The 18,083-nt window shown below is 45.7% G+C and overlaps 1 protein-coding gene across 3 annotated transcripts in view; it reads left to right on the top strand.

The window, feature by feature from the left end:
* SLC4A8 (solute carrier family 4 member 8) overlaps nucleotides 1-18,083 on the top strand; it is a 72,326-nt gene that overhangs the window by 26,656 nt on the left and 27,587 nt on the right. For all 3 annotated transcript variants that reach the window (XR_013836081.1, XM_079966659.1, XM_079966660.1), the window contains exons 6-12: nucleotides 6,241-6,426; nucleotides 9,438-9,526; nucleotides 12,161-12,318; nucleotides 15,095-15,182; nucleotides 15,555-15,701; nucleotides 16,946-17,049; nucleotides 17,772-17,946. Coding sequence is in view for 2 of the 3 variants with exons in the window: in XM_079966659.1 (XP_079822785.1) it covers nucleotides 6,241-6,426; nucleotides 9,438-9,526; nucleotides 12,161-12,318; nucleotides 15,095-15,182; nucleotides 15,555-15,701; nucleotides 16,946-17,049; nucleotides 17,772-17,946 (947 nt within the window). In the remaining variant the exon portion in view is untranslated. The remainder of the gene's footprint in view (nucleotides 1-6,240; nucleotides 6,427-9,437; nucleotides 9,527-12,160; nucleotides 12,319-15,094; nucleotides 15,183-15,554; nucleotides 15,702-16,945; nucleotides 17,050-17,771; nucleotides 17,947-18,083) is intronic.

Below are 18,083 nucleotides of genomic sequence, written 5' to 3'. Positions count from 1 at the left end.
ACTCCCTTTTAAATGATTTTTTTAATTTTTTTGGTCACACACATAAAGCTGAATGTGCACAAGTTAAATGCACATAAGTGGAAGACTTACTATATTGGGATCACAGCTGATGGGAGAGTGCAAGCCTCTTCTCCATTTTTGCAGTCCTGAGAAAATTTGGTCCTCCCGAGCTGCTGTTGGAAGGAGAACTCTCGTTGGCTCTTGCACTACTAGCTGCAACTTGTCTGACAGCTGTGACCATTCCTGGACCAAGAGAGCTTGGCTACAGTAGTTCATACTGTCATAATTCAGGGCCGGTCAGAGGTATGTGCCTATCTCTCCAGGCACCGGCTGAATTCTTTCGACCTCCCTCCGGCGACTCCCGGTAGGAAAAACACACGAGGTCCGTTCCGGCGATTTTCCTCAGGCTGTGAGAAAAACACACCAAACTGCTTCTCCTCCTCCCTGCTCTCCAGCATATCCCCAGGGAGGGGAATCAGACTCAGACAGAAATGTATCTACATGTTTTATTCCTGTCTTCAGCAGTCATATAGAGAAAACATGTCTGCTCTCATCAACAAACAGAGAGAGACTCCAAACTCCACCCATGTACATCCTGTACAGGTCATATGACACACACACTGAGCTAACATCCGGTGCTCAATACAGAATGGACTGCCCCTTTGTTTCCATGGCAACAGTCACATACATCCTGTCTGGCTTTGCAGCCACAAGCAGCTGACTGAGCTGCCTTTGCTTGCTGCAGCATTGCTGCTTTAGAATAACATACTCCCCCTAAAGTATCAATGCGTGCTGCGAGCAAAGCGTCATCCAGAGAAGAAAACAAACAGTTGTTATATGTATAACACTCCCCTGTTGTTTCAGTTCCACCCTTGGAACTACCCGCCACTGGTTTTACCAATGTACCTCTCTGGTTGTGTGACTTCCAAGGAATGAGTGCTTCTGCATTACCTTGGTTAGCAACTCTCTGTTGTGCCTTTGTCTCTGACTCAGACACAGCTTCAATTTGACCTTGGTCGTTTACAACAGCAACACATGCAATGGCTTGGTTGGCAAACTCTTTTGAATACCTTTTGGGTGGTACACCCTTCGTTGCTCTCTCAGACCTACGTAAGAGGTGCTGCTCTTCCTTGCTTTCTGGTTCAGCCTCTGAACTCTCTGAAGAACCAGTACTAAGCTTTATCAGTGGTTCATCCTCCTCTTCTGAGGGTCTAGTCATTGTGTGAGATTTCTTCTCAATGACTGTGACAACTGAGCTGTCTGAGCTATCGCTGTCATCATCAGTACTACTGAACTCAATAAGATCAAACTCATCATCATCATCATCAGAATCATCATCATCTCCTGTGGGAAATGTGTGAACAATCACTCGCTCCTGTTCAGGAGCACTCTCTAGAAATTTTGTGAGAATCACCTTACCAGATTCAGACAAAATTACTCTGTAGAGACCCTTTTCATAACCCACAAAAATGCCTCTGGCATTCTTTACTCCACCTGGAGCTTCTGTCCTCACATGAGACCCAAAAACCTTGAAATGGGCAACAGAAGGTTTTCTGTGGAACAGTTTCTCAAAAGGAGAACATCCCAAGTCTTTTGAAACCTTTCTCAACCACGTGTAACAATATGACATTAGTGACTCAGCCCAGTACTCATGTGGCAGATGTGAACTAAGCAATTGCGCATGCATTCCCTTTTGCAATTCTTTGTTCACCCTAACACAGACACATCTGTTCCAAGCTTCTTCGGAAGCTGCAATTTTGTGTCTTATCCCTTTCTTCTTCAGGAACCTCTGGAAATCCTGTAAGAGAAAAATTGGCTTCTCATCTGTGCAAAGACAATCTATGTCAGCATCATGCATATTTTTAACCTTGTCACAAAACTCTTTAAACCTTTCTAAGGCTTCTTTCGGTCTCTCCAAAAGATAAATCCAGACAAAACCTGTAAAAGAATCAACACATATTAGGTAATACTTTGCATTGCCTCTAGATGGTGCTAAAGGACCAATCACATCAGCATACACCCGCTGAAATGCCTTGTCAACCCTCGAGGTGACCTGCTTGGCGTTCTTCTTGGCTACACCTGCAAAAGAAATCATGTTAGAATCACAAGAATTACATTCCATGTAATCACTTTGATCAAAAGTCAACAAATACAGTCCATCTTTCTCTTTGGCAGAAAGATACAACTCTCCATCTTTGTAGATCTCGCAGTGTTGATCATCATAGGACAGTTTTAGTCCCTTCTTGGCAATCTGCGAAACGCTGAGCAGATTGTACTTCAACTCTGGAACCAAATAAACATTGTTTATAGTCAAGTTCTGACTTTTAAGATACACAGTCCCAATTCCGGTGGCTTCCAGCTCTTGACCGTTGGCTTGTTGTACAACGAAGCTTTGCTTCTTAAACGACGAAAACAAATCCCTGCGATGGGTCATGTGAACCGTCGCTCCCGTGTCTAAAATGAAGGAATTCCCCACTTGTGGTGTGGCTTTTAGGGACATCAAAGCCTTTGCAGGCTTCGCCTGTGACTTGGCATGACTTCTGCCTGACGCCTCAGACTTCGTGGAGCTTCCCTTGGCTCCTTTGTTCTGACGTGGCTTCCTGCAGTTCCGCTGAAGATGCCCAGTCTGTCCACAATTGTGGCATCGGACAACGTTCAAAGCTACGGCGTCTCCTCCAGTAGCTACAGCAGTGGGGGTGTTAGAACTCCGTTCTTCCCTCCCCCTGTCCTTGACTTCCAGGGCGGCAAGTCTGTCATGTTCGTTCAGAACCACGGCAAAGACCCTGTCCGCCGTTAGATCTTGCGCTGGGAGAGACCCCAGCTGACTGGCAACCGTTTTGTAAGTCTGATTCAGGCTGTTGATCACCATGAAGCAAAACACTTCCTCCTGCAGACGGAAATTGCGTTCCACCATCTGCTGACGCAGAAATTTCATTTCCGTCAGGTGCGCTTGAACATCTCCATCAGGCGCAAGCCTCAGGTTAGTCAGCTTTTCAAAATACAGCAACGCTGAAGAACCTGCATCTCTCTGATGTGTCCTTCTCAGCGTGTCCCAAACATCTTTCGCGTGCTCTAAATCTTGTATATGAACAAGCTGAGAGTCTGACACGCACAGAATTATAGCAGTTCTGGCCTTCACATCCTGTGACTCCCAAGGACGCGTTGGTGCTGCAGGGATGGGGTTCTCAATCACCCCAAACAGTCTCTGATTCTGCAGCAAAGCCTTCATCTTAATAGACCAAGATGCATAATTGTCACTGGTCAAGAGGGGTGGAGAAGGCAGGCTTCCCTTCTTGACATCCATTTTGAGTCCTTGCATTGACTCTCAAACACAAGCCTCTAAAATCCAATAGCTGGCTTGTTTACACTCTGTGCACCTGGCAGCAATAACACTAGCCGCTTGGAAAGTCCCTTTCCAACAGTTCCTGTGTAAAGGCCTAGTCAAAACACGACTTGTTTGTGCCACTCTGGGCATAGCCTGACATCCAGCCCTTATCTGCGTTGCTAAGCAACCACATTCCTTTCCTTGGACAGGAAAAACCACAGGAATGTTTGGAATGCAGACTCTTCTCTCTCGGAGCTGTTTTTCCCAAACGTTGCTCCCATGAAGCAGAGAATTAATCCATCTGCATTCACACTTCTAAGCCCGAAAATCTCATACCTGGGCTCCGTAGCTTGGCTTTCAGCTTCTTCTGGTCAGCTTCTAGCTGCAGAGAATCAGCTTCCATCTCAGGCTTCCATGGAGAGGGATGAATACAGTCTCCTTGATGCAGACTCCCATGGATCGTAGCAACCGTCAAATGCTACCAATGTCGGAATTCAGGGCCGGTCAGAGGTATGTGCCTATCTCTCCAGGCACCGGCTGAATTCTTTCGACCTCCCTCCGGCGACTCCCGGTAGGAAAAACACACGAGGTCCGTTCCGGCGATTTTCCTCAGGCTGTGAGAAAAACACACCAAACTGCTTCTCCTCCTCCCTGCTCTCCAGCATATCCCCAGGGAGGGGAATCAGACTCAGACAGAAATGTATCTACATGTTTTATTCCTGTCTTCAGCAGTCATATAGAGAAAACATGTCTGCTCTCATCAACAAACAGAGAGAGACTCCAAACTCCACCCATGTACATCCTGTACAGGTCATATGACACACACACTGAGCTAACATCCGGTGCTCAATACAGAATGGACTGCCCCTTTGTTTCCATGGCAACAGTCACATACATCCTGTCTGGCTTTGCAGCCACAAGCAGCTGACTGAGCTGCCTTTGCTTGCTGCAGCATTGCTGCTTTAGAATAACACATACATGGGTTAATTCAAGTCTGGATTACTGCAATGCTGTCAAGCGTGGGAGTTCCCCTCTCCCTTCGGTAGCTCACAGATAAGAATTAATGAGCAGTTGATAGATTTATAGTCCTTTTATTACAGCATCATGTTGCAAGCACAAACAGAGAACCCTCCGCAAGGAGGTCGGTTGCCTACTCTGAATCCTCCTTCTGACTTCCTCAACAAGGGGTGCCAATGGGAAGTTCCTCTCCCTCTTTGCCTCCTTTGTTCTCTGATATGTGTGGACCTCGGAGTCCATGGGGAGGGGGGTTCCCCCCCACTCTCAGTTGATGTGTCTCCCAGCTGCCCCCTCCCTTCTGGATCTCTTAGCATTATCTCGTAGCTGGGTAAAAAGGTAAAGGTAAAGGACCCCTGACAGTTAAGTCCAGTTGCGGACGACTCTGGGGTTGCACGCTCATCTCGCTTTACTGGCCGAGGGAGCCGGCATTTGTCCGCAGACAGTTTTTCCAGGTCATGTGGCCAGCATGACTAAGCTGCTTCTGGCAAAACCAGAGCAGCACACGGAGACGCTGTTTACCTTCCCACTGGAGTGGTACCTATTTATCTACTTGCATTTGACATGCTTTCAAACTGCTAGGTTGGCAGGAGCAGGGACCGAGCAACGGAAGCTCATCCTGTTGCGGGGATTCAAACCACTGACCTTCTGATCGGCAAGCTCTAGGCTCTGTGGTTTACACCACAGCACCACCCGCGTAGCTGGCTTACTCCTCCTTAATCTGTTTAGCTTCTGTGTCTGCCTCTCTCTCTGCTTCTGAAAACACTAGAGGTGAGCCCCCCCAAATATTCCCCCTCCTCTTCTGAGAGGAGCTGATCTGCCTGCGACTGCATTCCTCAATCTTCAGATCCAGACCATTCCCTGACAAATGTGCTGTATGTGGGGCTTCCCTTATGCTTGATCTGGAAGCTGCAGTTAGTGCAAAATGCTGTGGCACAATTGGTGACAGGTGTGAGAGCTTGTCAGACCTGTGCTGAGAGGTCTGCATTGGTTGCCAATTTGCTATTGGACCAAATTTAAGGTGTTATTATTAGTAAAAGGTAAAGGTAAAGGGACCCCTGGCCATTAGGTCCAGTCGTGACCGACTCTGGGGTTGCGGCGCTCATCTCGCTTTATTGGCCAAGGGAGGCAGCGTACAGCTTCCGGGTCATGTGGCCAGCATGACTAAACCGCTTCTGGTGAACCAGAGCAGCGCACGGAAACGCTGTTTACCTTCCCGCTGGAGCGGTACCTATTTATCTACTTGCACTTTGACGTGCTTTCGAACTGCTAGGTTGGCAGGAGCAGGGACTGAGCTATGGGAGCTCACCCCGTCACGGGGATTCGAACCGCTGACCTTATGATCAGCAAGTCCTAGGCTCTGTGGCTTAACTCACAGCGCCACCCGCGTCACTTGTCATTATTAGTAAATAACCACTAATAACCTTAACCACTTGGAACCAGTTTACACACAAGATTGCCTTAACTCATATATGACCACTCAGCCACTTCAGTCTGTGGAACTGGCATTTGTAAGAAACCAGTCTTTAAATGTGGCCATATCTACACTTTGAAACTCCCTGTCTATTGACACTAGGCAGGAACCTTCACCGCACTCTTTTGGGGCACCCGCTAAAAACATTTTTCTTTAGACAAGCCTACCCAGACTTGGACAATGTTGATGTATGCTTTAATCTGTATTTATTTGACTGCCATCAAAAAAAAATATTTTCAATTGATGTTTATAACTGTTTTCATTGCGAATTTTATTGTTTATTGTCTTTGTTGAACTTCTTTGAGGTTTTATGTATATATATATATGCGGTATATATATAAAGCAATCAAATGGTTTATGAATTTTATGAATTGCAATAAATGAATGGTGCTAAAAATTTTAATGACTTGGAGTTTCTCCCTTTCAGACATGGTTCTGGATCAATATGAACCTTCTGAGGAGATTGATAAGAAAACCCGTAAAAAAATCTGGGAAGCCCTTTTGAGGAGTCATCACCATCAGAATGGAAAGAAGAAAAACATCCTCCCAATTGTCCGCTCTTTAGCTGATGTCTCCCAGAAAAAAACGGAACCTCCCTCGACAGATAAAGCAGGTGAGAGTCCCTGGAGGTCTGTACGGTCTGGTTGAATTAGCACAATAACCTGTGTATCTCCTATCATGCCTCCCTAGCACCCAACCAGTCTTCTCAGTGCCACCTTTGTTCTGTTATGGAGTCCAGGGCAACATACACATGGTTCCCAGGAGGTCTCGTATCCCGACATAGACCTGCTTATCTTTAGCAAGTTGGTGCGCTTGTTTGCCTTCAGGTGCTACTCTGGGACCCTTATTCTGGCTAATTTGTCCTCCAGCACTAAAAAGGTAAAGGACCCCTGACAATTAAGTCCAGTTTCGAACGACTCTGGGGTTGCGGTGCTCATCCTGCTTTACTGGCCGAGGGAGCTGGTGTTTGTCTGCAGACAGTTTTTCCAGGTCATGTGGCCAGCATGACTAAGCCGCTTCTGGCAAAACCAGTGCAGCACATTTACGGCATTTACCTTCCCGCTGGAGCGGTACCTATTTATCTACTTGCACTTTGAGGTGCTTTCGAACTGCTAGGTTGGCAGGAGCAGGGACCGAGCAACGGGAGCTCACACCATCGCGGGGATTTGAACCGCTGACCTTCTGATCGGCAAGTCCTAGGCTCTGTGGTTTACACCACAGTGCTACCCGTGTCCCTACCCACCAGCACTACCTGGGTTCTAATATTAAAGGGCACTAGGGAGGTCACTGGCTCATTTGGGCAATACTCACCACCCCCTGTCCCCAACTTAACCTAGCACATGGAGCAGACGTGAGTGCATACAACTCTCCTGCGCTGCCTCTGCTGTTGTTGCTTGAAAATGCAGGGACTGGTCATCTGATCTACCGTATTTTTCGCTCTATAAGACACACTTTTTCCCTCCTAAAAAGTAAGGGGAAAGGTGTGTGCATCTTATGGAGTTAATGCAGGCTGTGCGGCTATCCCAGAAGCCAGAACAGTGAGAGGGATCGCTGCGCAGTGCTCCCTCTTGCTGTTCTAGCTTCTGGCTTAGCCCCTCAGTCCCTTCCCCCCCCACCTTCCCCCAAGAGCTGCGCTCCCTTTAAAGAGCCACGCGGAGCGTGTGTGCAGCTCTTGGGGGCTTTTCCCCGAGGAGGGAGAAGGGCAGCCTGTCAGTGATGGGCTGCCCTTCTCCTTCCTCGGGGAAAGGCCCGCAAGCGCCGCGCACACGCTCCACGCGGCTCGTGAAAGGGAGCGCTGAGCAGAGCCTGGGATGCATACAGGCTCTGCTCAGCGCTCCTGTGATGGCCTGGGATTCCGATTCAGAGGCTGAACCAGAGGAATCCCAGCCTGCACAGGAGTCCCCGCCTTCCTGTTCCCCACCCGGCTCCCTGTTTTGGACCTCACCTCTCATCTCGTCAACTCTGACTACGATCACGGTACCTTTCCCCCGGGACCAGCACAGCTCCCTTTAAATATTTTTTTTTCTTGCATTCCCCCTCTAAAAACTAGGTGCGTCTTATGGTCAGGTGCGTGTTATGGAGCGAAAAATACGGTAATCCTGCATATTGTGTGCAAATTGTGTAAATGAAAATCAGCCTCCTGATTTGCATGAGAGCGGGATTAAATCAGAAGATCTGTTCCAAGTGTTCAGGCAGAGAAGGGGACAGCATACAAAGTGGCAAGGAAGGAGCTATGCGCACTTGTTTCCTTATGTACGTTGGGTTGGTGGGATTGTTGTCCAAACTGGTGTTGGCACTAACTTGCCTTATACACCCAGTCAATATCTGTGGTCTGCTGGAGAGCATCTCCTGCAAATGCCAGAGACCTCAGAAGCCCACTCTGGTGTGGCTTCCCCTGTTCTGTGCTTCATGGAAATAGACAAAAACATTTTTGCCACCCCGAGTGGATAAATGGGTCTTTCCCACAAGTGTCCACTTGCTATAGTTTTGGTCTTGTGTTTACTGTTCTTGTGTTTACTGTTCAGTAAAATGTGTTTACTGTTCTTGTGTTTTTAACTGTTTTTATCTACTTTGTGGGTAAATCGCATCAAGGTGGTGGTTTAGAATAATTGTAATTACAGTAGCAATATGGTGGTACCTCAGGTTACGTACGCTTCAGGTCACATACGCCTCAGGTTACAGACTCCGCTAACCCAGAAATAGTGCTTCAGGTTAAGAACTTTGCTTCAGGATGAGAACAGAAATCGGGCTCTGGCGGTGCAGCAGCAGCAGGAGGCCCCATTAGCTAAAGTGGTGCTTCAGGTTAAGAACAGTTTCAGGTTAAGAACGGAACTCTGGAACGAATTAAGTACTTAACCTGAGGTACCACTGTACTCTTTTTTTAAATTTAATTTTTTAAATTCCTTTTTTGTTGATACACCGAGAAAAAAAAGGAAGAAAAGCAAAAATACAAATGAAAATAATAATGAACACAAAATTATTTACAAAACAATAAAGCAAGATTTGGTCTTTGAACTATAGGCCCGATCTTCCATCTATTCCTTACTTCAATTATATATTACTTCTTGCCAATACACACTTTTATCATAATTTAACTAATCCTTAATTTGTCTTAGGTCTCATGTCTTTCTTAAAGCTACTACTGAAATTATTCGAATGCTGCGACAGAGTTTAAACTGCTGTAATTATTTTTCAAATATACTTTAAAGACTTCCCATTTTGAGACAAATTCCTGTTTTGGTTTATTCTTTGTTTTTTCTCTGATAGACTATCTAATTCCATATATTCTGTCAATTTTTGAGTCCATTCATGAATAGAGGGGATTTCATCACTCTTCCATTTTGCAGCAATAAGAACTCTTGCTGCAACTGTATCATATAAAAAGATACCCTTCATTTTTTCCGGAGTAGCAATACTCTTAATGAAGAAGCACCATCCACATAAAATTGGATATGTGGATGAAAACAAATGCTTCATGTAATTTGTGCTGAGAAAATTGTGTGTGTGTGATTTCATGCATATAAATGTGCACTTGGTGAAAATGTATCTATAGATGGTGATATTCTGAAACTAACCATTAACATGCAATTTCATCTAGAATTATTTCTCTTCATTTCTTCCTAGGAGTGAGCTCACCAAGTGCCCCACCTCCTCCAGGCTTGGACGCTAAGAATGGAATAATCCATGATACTACCCCAACAGACTTAACTAAGGTGCAATCTTCTTTGCTTGTCTATTCAACTTAAACACTGTCGTTTGACTCTCAGTTTACTTATGTTGCTAATAAGATATATAAATCCCCCAATAAGATTCAGTTCAAAATTAAAACAATAAAATTGTGTTGTTTGATTGCAGAAGAATCTTTTTTTTTTTTAAAGAAAGCAGTGACAATGTGTACCCCTAGGGATATGCAAAACAGTTGCAAAGGGTACACAGCATATTTTTATATTTTTTATCATAGTAGAACTTTTATATTGTATTATATATAATAAAGTAATATTGTATATTTCTGTAGAGCAGGCATGGCCAAACTTGGCCCTCCAGATGTTTTGAGACTATAATTCCCATAATCCCTGACCACCGGTCCTGTTAGCTGGGGATGATGGGAGTTGTAGTCCCAAAACATCTGGAGGGCCAAGTTTGGCCATGCCTGCTGTAGAGGTATGTAGAGTAGAACTGTAAAAGCAAATTGCTGCCCGGAAGCAGATGGCCATTATAGACTGTCTCTTGCTAGATTATTGACACATAGTCCTGGTCCATAGTGTTTAAAATGTATGGTGAATGTGCAGCTGTACACTTAAAGGTAAAGGTAAAGGGACCCCTGACCATTAGGTCTAGTTGCGGCCGACTCTGGGGTTGCGGCGCTCATCTCACTTTACTGGCCGAGGGAGCCGACATACAGCTTCTGGGTCATGTGACCAGCATGACTAAGCCACTTCTGGCGAACCAGAGCAGTGTACGGAAATGCCATTTACCTCCCTGCTGGAGCGGTACCTATTTACCTACTTGTACTTTGACATGCTTTCGAACTGCTAGGTTGGCAGGAACAGGGACCGAGCAATGGAGCTCACCCCGTTGCGGGGATTTGAACCGCCGACCTTCTGATTGGCAAGTCCTAGGCTCTGTGGTTTAACCCACAGCGCCACCCGTGTCCCAGCCGTACACTTAGGCGTGGGCATTTTCACAGGAGAGACAATAGGTGAGAAAAGGGTTGAAGATTCCTCACTGCTTGCCAGTTCTTCCATGCAATTGTCCTTCCTGCCCCTGTTTTACTGTGACAAGTGGACTTTGGTTTTCCTTGCAAGAAGTAGCTCTACCCTCTCAGTTTGCTATTTTGAGTGTGTCCAGACAGATCTTGCTGTTCTTGATCAATTGGCCAGTGTGGAATGGTCAGTTAGGTAAAGGCAGGCAGATCTTTGGTTTCCTGTAACAGGAATATTTATTATGAAGGAGCAATTGTTTGTTTGTTTTTTAATGAATACATTTGAGGTAAAGTCTTGATGGCTTATCTGATCCCTTGTTACCCTGCCAAAAAAAAAAAAAAAAAAAAAAAAAGTCCAAGTCAGTGAAGAGGGAGTATCCCCAAAATTATGTATGAAAAGGAGGAGTAATCACAACAATACAAAGACAACACGTAGGCTAATAGTTAGTAGAGAATATATAATAGAATAATGATATCATTCAAATTATAGGAATAAGACAATCAAAATTCATATATACAATATAGCAGAGTGGTAGTGAGGGTCGTCAAGCCGTGTGTTCAAAACAGATGTCTAAGGACAGTCTCACAAAGCCTCTCCTACTCCCAGAGGGGAGTTATTGTGAGCGGAAGCCGTTCCCGTGTTGGCAGGGGGCCATGTTCAGCCCCCTGCGTCATCTCCGGCTGTTGTGCTGCCCCCCAGCAGGCCAGCCAGTAGGGTTAGCCCAAAGGTGGGGTTTAGCCTCATTCAAGCGGCCGCAGTAGCCTTCGCGCCTCATTCTGCTCCTCGGAAGACATCGGATCACCCGCCCGCCTGCCCTCTAGGCTAGGTTTATGCTCTTGACCTTGCTATGGACCTTGGTTGGCCACCCTGGTTGTCCAGGGGGCCTGGTAGGAGTTTTTATCCATTTGACTAATTGGCACCAGCCTCTTGGTTTTTCGCTTACCTCATAGCAAATCATCACAACTTTTCCAGTTTGGGCGGTTAGGCATTGGAATATGTGTTGTGTGTTGGAGGGCGGGGTGTGGCCATCACCTACCCCGCCCCATGTTGGGTATTCCATTAAAGGAATCCGGTGGTCGTGGATCCTGCCCAATGCCCTGCTGGTGGCTAGGGCCATGGCATGACGCCCGGTGACATCAGGGGGAGCTTCAGTTGTATTTGCATCAACAAGCTCCTCCCACTGGTTATTAACCTTCAAATGACCCCTGCTGTGTGGGTGGGGTCATATATAGGTTGTTTGATCCAATGCCTAAGCCAATACCGCTCACATGCTGTAACCATTAAAAGTTTTTTCAGCCCATTAACCTAAAATACTTGTGTCCTTGTCTCTTATTCACCACGACATGGATCGGGTCCTTGACTCACAATAGTCTTTCAAAAGTTGCAACAGAAGACATATTGATAGACTTTACTTTTGAAACTTTTGAGACGTCTTCTGTTATTCCTATAATTTGAATGATATCATTATTCTGTTATATGTTCTCTACTAACTATTAGCCTACGTGTTGTGTTTGTATTGTTGTGTTTGGTTCTTATTGCAACACAGGGGTTTGTTTTGGGTGAAAAGGCCATGTCTGGGAGGGTGAAAATGCTTGCCAAATTGTATCTCAGCCCTAGAAATTATGCCCTGTTCTTTGGAATTAGGCAGAGCTTCATTTTATGAAGAAGATTCCCACTGGAGCAGAAGCCTCAAATGTTCTTGTGGGAGAGCTGGATTTTCTTTCTCGACCGGTTATTGCCTTTGTGCGCTTATCACCAGCCGTTCTTCTCCCAGGCATGACTGAAATTCCTCTTCCTACCAGGTAAGAGTTGTTGTTACTGTTGTTTTGTTGGTTGTTGTTGTTGTTTAGTCGTTTAGTCATATCTGACTCTTCGTGACCCCATGGACCAGCGCAGCCAGGCACTCCTGTCTTCCACTGCCTCCCGCAGTTTGGTCAGACTCATGTTTGTAGCTTCGAGAACACCGTCCAACCATCTCGTCCTCTGTCGTCCCCTTCTCCTTGTGCCCTCCATCTTTCCCAACATCAGGGTCTTTTCCAGGGAGTCTTCTCTTCTCATGAGGTGGCCAAAGTATTGGAGCCTCAGCTTCATAATCTGTCCTTCCAGTGAGCACTCAGGGCTGATTTCCTTCAGAATGGAGAGGTTTGATCTTCTTGCAGTCCATGGGACTCTCAAGAGTCTCCTCCAGCACCATAATTCAAACGCATCAATTCTTCGGCAATCAGCCTTCTTTATGGTCCAGCTCTCACTTCCATACATCACTATGTTTTGTTGGTGTTGTAGGCTTAACAACAACAACAACAATTTGTGATAATGAGAACTTGTATGCATGCCTGTAATTTGCCCAGCTGTCATTTGCATTTTTATTTTTGCAGAATTTGGAATTTTGTGCTTAATTATTATTTGTCTGTGACGGGGGGGGGGGGGGAGCAGACTGAGATTTGAGGGCAGGCATTGATATTAATAACCCCTTTATTATGGGAGAAAGGCTCCAAATTTCTGATTGAGGGACTGACCAAGTTTCTTAAATGATATCTGCCTTTCCACACTTTGAGGCAAAATTGCCAGTCATTTCCCCCCTGCTTTCTTCAAATTAGGATAATTGAAACTTGCTGATTGAGCAAAACCTCAAAAAACTCCAAAAGAGAGTAGAAAGCAAGCATTTCTACACAGCAGAAAACCTATATAAAGCAAGCATTTATGTTTTGTACCGTTATGATATATTTGGAAACCAGAAGTCTTGGGTGCCTGTACTTGGGAGATTGAAGATGTATATTGATAATGCTCTATATTTACTCCAGGATATAACATTTGCTGCATAAAGTGTGGAGATGGTCTTCCTCTGCGGAACCGACCCAGATTAATAATTTAGGAACGTCTAGGCTAGTGAGTAGGGAAATCCGGAATGTTCCTTCCCTTCTGTTCCCACTTGATATGGTTCATGCTGCCGCCATTGAAACCCTTGTTGTCACAGGACAGGAAGAAGGTGCAATGCCTGAATTGGAAGAGAGGTTGATGTCACCTCCCACCCCAAACCCCCCAAAATGAATGAGGGCCAAAGTAAGCCTGAAACCATGAGCTAGCCCCAGTTGGCTGGGGCTGGGAGGAAAGTGAGCCTGACAATTCAGCTTGGTGCCCCAATGGGTTGGAGAGGGAACTTGACTCTGACAGTGTATATCTGGGATCCCAGTCCTCTCTTCACTGTGATCATTAAACTACGGTTACCAGATTTTTTCCAATGAATCCGGGGACACTTTTTTTTTTAAGCTGAGTACTGTAGATTCCGGCGTATAAGGTGACTTTTGAACCCCAGAAAATCTTCTCCAAAGTCGGGGGTCGCCTTATACGCCGGGTATGGTTGTGGCAGGTGGCGACGGCTGCGTGGGAGGCAGCCAGGCAGTGGCTGCGGGCTGGAGAGAAGAACCAGCGGCGACTCTTCCTACCCACCCCATTCCAAGTCCTTGCCCTCTCCCTCACTTGCCCATCCTGCCACCATGGGGACTGCCGGATAGCAGGCAGGTATCCTGAAGCAGCAGCAACTGTAGACTCCCCTTCCCGCGGCGAGGTGGTGCGTGGCTTCAGCTGGGGCTCCAAGGAGCTGGGCATCCCCATAACTGCCAGAACTACCAGCTGGTAAGCACAGCCTGCCACTTTGCTGGATGGCCGATCAGGGCTCGCTCGCCTCGCCTCGGGCTGCTGCTAGTTGGCTGCAGGCGGGGGTAGTCTTATATGGCGAGTATATCCCAAACTCCATATTTTTACAGGAAAAGTTGGGGGTTGTCTAATATGCCCAGTCGCCTAATATTGCGGAATCTATGGTAGCAACAGGGAGTTGGTTGTGGGGATGGTGAGGCAAAAGACCCTGGGCCCAAGCACACATGCATATTGTATAAAGGTGCAAAGCCCTTCTTTTGCACCCTGTGAAACATAAATGCGCAGAGTTTTTTTAAAAAATGGGCAATGGTATGTCGCCCGCCCATGACTCCTGAACCTCCCCCGATCTGTCAAAACAAAGGGGGAAGGGGGCAGGAGATCTGCACCACTGGACATCCCTGGTTCCCCTTCGGCAGTGAGCAGCTCCTGAAGCCAGCCAGAGCCAACTGTGCTACCAGGCTGGCTCTGAGCTGCTGTGGCTGCCACTGCCACGTTTCCCGGGGACAGATTTGCAAATCTGGGGATATTCTGGGGACAAAATTTGTCCGGGGATGGATTTGCAAATCCGGGGACTGTCCCTGGGAACAGGGGATGTCTACATTAACTGCATCACAGCATCATGGATGTAGGTGGTTGGGAAGTCATGGAAGACAGGCTTCATCTGAGCCCAGTTTCTCTTCCCATACTTGTGAAATGTTACATGTCGATACTTGGCTTAAAGCAGGCATCCCCAAACTTGATCCTCCAGCTGTTTTGGGACTACAATTCCCATCATCCCTAGCTAACAGGACTAGTGGTCAGGGAAGATGGAAATTGTAGTCCCAAAACATCTGGAGGGCCGAGTTTGGGGATGCCTGCCTTAAAGGAATGTTAACTTCTCAAAGCCTTAAAAAAGTCTGCCCCATTTCCCCCTTCTCTCCCTAGGTTCATGTTTATCTTGCTGGGTCCATTAGGGAAAGGACAACAGTATCATGAGATTGGAAGGTCAATGGCTACCCTCATGACTGATGAGGTACAGTAAAATACAATATATATTTTCACTCCTTTTGTTTGCATTGCTTTGCCTTTCTGCCATAATTCGAGCTTCAGGAGGAATGACACAATGATAAGAGAACAGGAATGCAAAACTGTTACTAGAAATATGAGACATTTTGCTCAGGCTGCTACCCATTTTGTGAAATTCAATTTTTAAAACAATAAAGAAGCAGATACATTAACATTATACATTAGAATACCTTGTTACCTATTTTTCAGGACAAACAAACCAATAGCTGAGATTGCAAATTATTTATCTGGCAAAACATCATGCAAATTTCATATGGCTTTGTTGTTGTTGTATGTAATGTAACAGACTGATGGCTTTGTCGTGATCTCCTGCCTACAGATTTTCCATGATGTTGCTTATAAAGCTAGGAACCGTAACGACCTTTTAGCTGGGATTGATGAATTTCTAGATCAGGCGACGGTGCTACCACCTGGAGAATGGGATCCATCAATTAGAATTGAGCCACCAAAAAATCTCCCTTCCCAGGTAAATAATGACTTTCTTCTCCGGTACACTAGAACACGATGGCTGTGTTTTTGGAAGCGATGCCCTTGGACTCTGAAGGTTGGTCCCTTGATTAGGTGGACAGCGTTAATAGTGTAATCAAAACCATGTTACATTTTAAGCCTTTCCACCTGTTTGTCCACACTAGGGCCCTGAAGGAGAGGCTGTTCAGCCTTTTTGGAACATTGAACTAAAGGGGAAAGGCCCATGTTGTCTCTCATATGCTATTGCACGTGATGTACAGGATTTGGCTTTTGGTACCTTTGTTGTAAACATCACTTTTTGAGAGTTTGTCCAATGGAAACAAATGACCTGCTGCAGGCTGAAATAAAAGGGAACTAGTATGGATGGGCCTTTTTTCCTGTCCACCATGAACTGAAATAATTGAGAGCATCTGGCTTTGTCCAACCCTTTTGTCTGGAAGGAGTTGTACTATCGGTGACCTGCCAAGCTGAATGCAGCTCACCAGCCATGTGGCCTGTTAGAGGCTCAGTAATCTTCTTCTTCTTCTTCTTCTTCTTCTTCTTCTTCTTCTTCTTCTTCATCCTTGACTGTCTAGACCAGGCTTCCTCAACATCGGCCCTCCAAATGTTTTGAGACTACAATTCCCAGCATCCCTGACCACAGCTCCTGCTAGCTAGGGATCATGGGAGTTGTAGGCCAAAAACATCTGGAGGGCTGAGGTTGAGAAAGCCTGGTCTAGACTGCTAATGCACTTGTCAGAGCAGAATACACTGAGTTGAGTTGGAGTGTTCACATATTATGGTGGAAGAATGTGGCCGACTTGGCTCATATTTGTAGTCTTTTGTTGCAAATTTGCGACTCCATCACCCAAATATATCTTTCGATGATTTCAATCGTTCTCCCTTGCTGCCCCTTTTGCCTAGAACCCCATCTCATTTCCTTCTTTCAAATTCCATCTCAAAGCACCTTGATTCCCACTTTCCTACAGAAATTATGCACAAAGATAATGAACCCGTTGGGTGATTGCTTCCGTGTCAGGACAGAGGACAGCCTGCCATAAATATAGCATGCCTTCATAGGCAGAACACTGATTGACTCAATCCACTGTCTACTGCTTCTTTCTTTCCTTATTTTTACTTTCTTAGTTCCATTCAAGCCCAAATGCTGTTTTCATGTCTGGATTGGCTCCAGTTACTTTCACTATTCCTTGATTCCTTGGATAGAAATTAATGGGATTGTTCATAATGTTCCCACTTTATTAGGAAAAGAGAAAGTTACAGGGAACATCAGGAGCCCCTAATGGAAGCATTAGCCAAGAGGACGCAGAAGATGACCATGGTGGGCCAGAACTTCAGCGAACGGGAAGGTACGTTCTAGGTGCCTCAAATGGTTTCTGCTAAAGGCCACCTTCCCTCTTCCATAGCACTAGAGCTTGCAGAGTGTTTATGGTCATCCAACAAAACTGGCAGTAGATTCAAGGCAGACAAAATAAACCACAATTCTTCACACAATAGGTAATCTAAAGTATGACCTTCACTGCCACACAAGTTGGTGATGCACAAGTACAACTTCTGTTTTTGAAACATTGGTCCAGGTAGCTTTCATAGCATGGAGGGCCCTAGTCAGAAGGCTAGTTAGAAGTATTAAGTGACCCAGCAGTAAACCTCGTTACTTTTTTATAGTGGAGATTCAGAAGTCCAAATGATTCTAGCAAGTGCAGATGCCCATTTATAAGTAATGCCCAAATCAGCCACAATTCAGGCCCTCGTTTTGTGAATTGGTCATCGGGTTGCCAATAGACAACAATTTTATAGAGGATTAAGGTGGTGTGATGAAGATATCATCCTCCACTATCTGCATGTGTGTGCGTATGAAAACACACCCACACCCACACCTTTCACCCCACAGTCATTTGGGGTGAAATAAGATTTTTGCAGAACCTGACAATAATTGGATGAGCACGACTAACACTACAATCATACCACTTTCAACTATGCCTCTGTCCCTCTTTTGTTAACTCCCCTGTGGAAATCAAAAGATGTATCTGCCCACCTTTTTCTTGTTGATCTCCCTGTATTTTCTTTGCAGGCTCTTTGGTGGCTTGATCTTGGATGTGAAACGGAAGGTTCCTTGGTACTGGAGCGACTATAAAGATGCTATGAGTTTGCAGTGCTTAGCTTCCTTCCTCTTCCTGTACTGTGCCTGCATGTCTCCTGTGATCACCTTTGGGGGGTTGCTTGGAGAAGCAACAGAGGGAGAAATAGTAAGAAAGTTCCCCCCTCTCCTTTCATGTGTTATGAATAATTCCTAGGTAGCATTGCAAGAAAGCAGCAAGCATTTAACTTAACTGCTGCTCTTCTACATTTCAGGTTTGTGTGCTGTTCAGCATTAATAGAGCCA

Source organism: Podarcis cretensis (genome assembly GCF_951804945.1).
Source record: "Podarcis cretensis genome assembly, chromosome: 2".
In the NCBI taxonomy this organism is placed as follows: domain Eukaryota; kingdom Metazoa; phylum Chordata; class Lepidosauria; order Squamata; family Lacertidae; genus Podarcis; species Podarcis cretensis.
The sequence above is the reverse complement of the archived record's forward strand: the minus strand, read 5'-3'. Positions and strand labels throughout refer to the sequence as shown.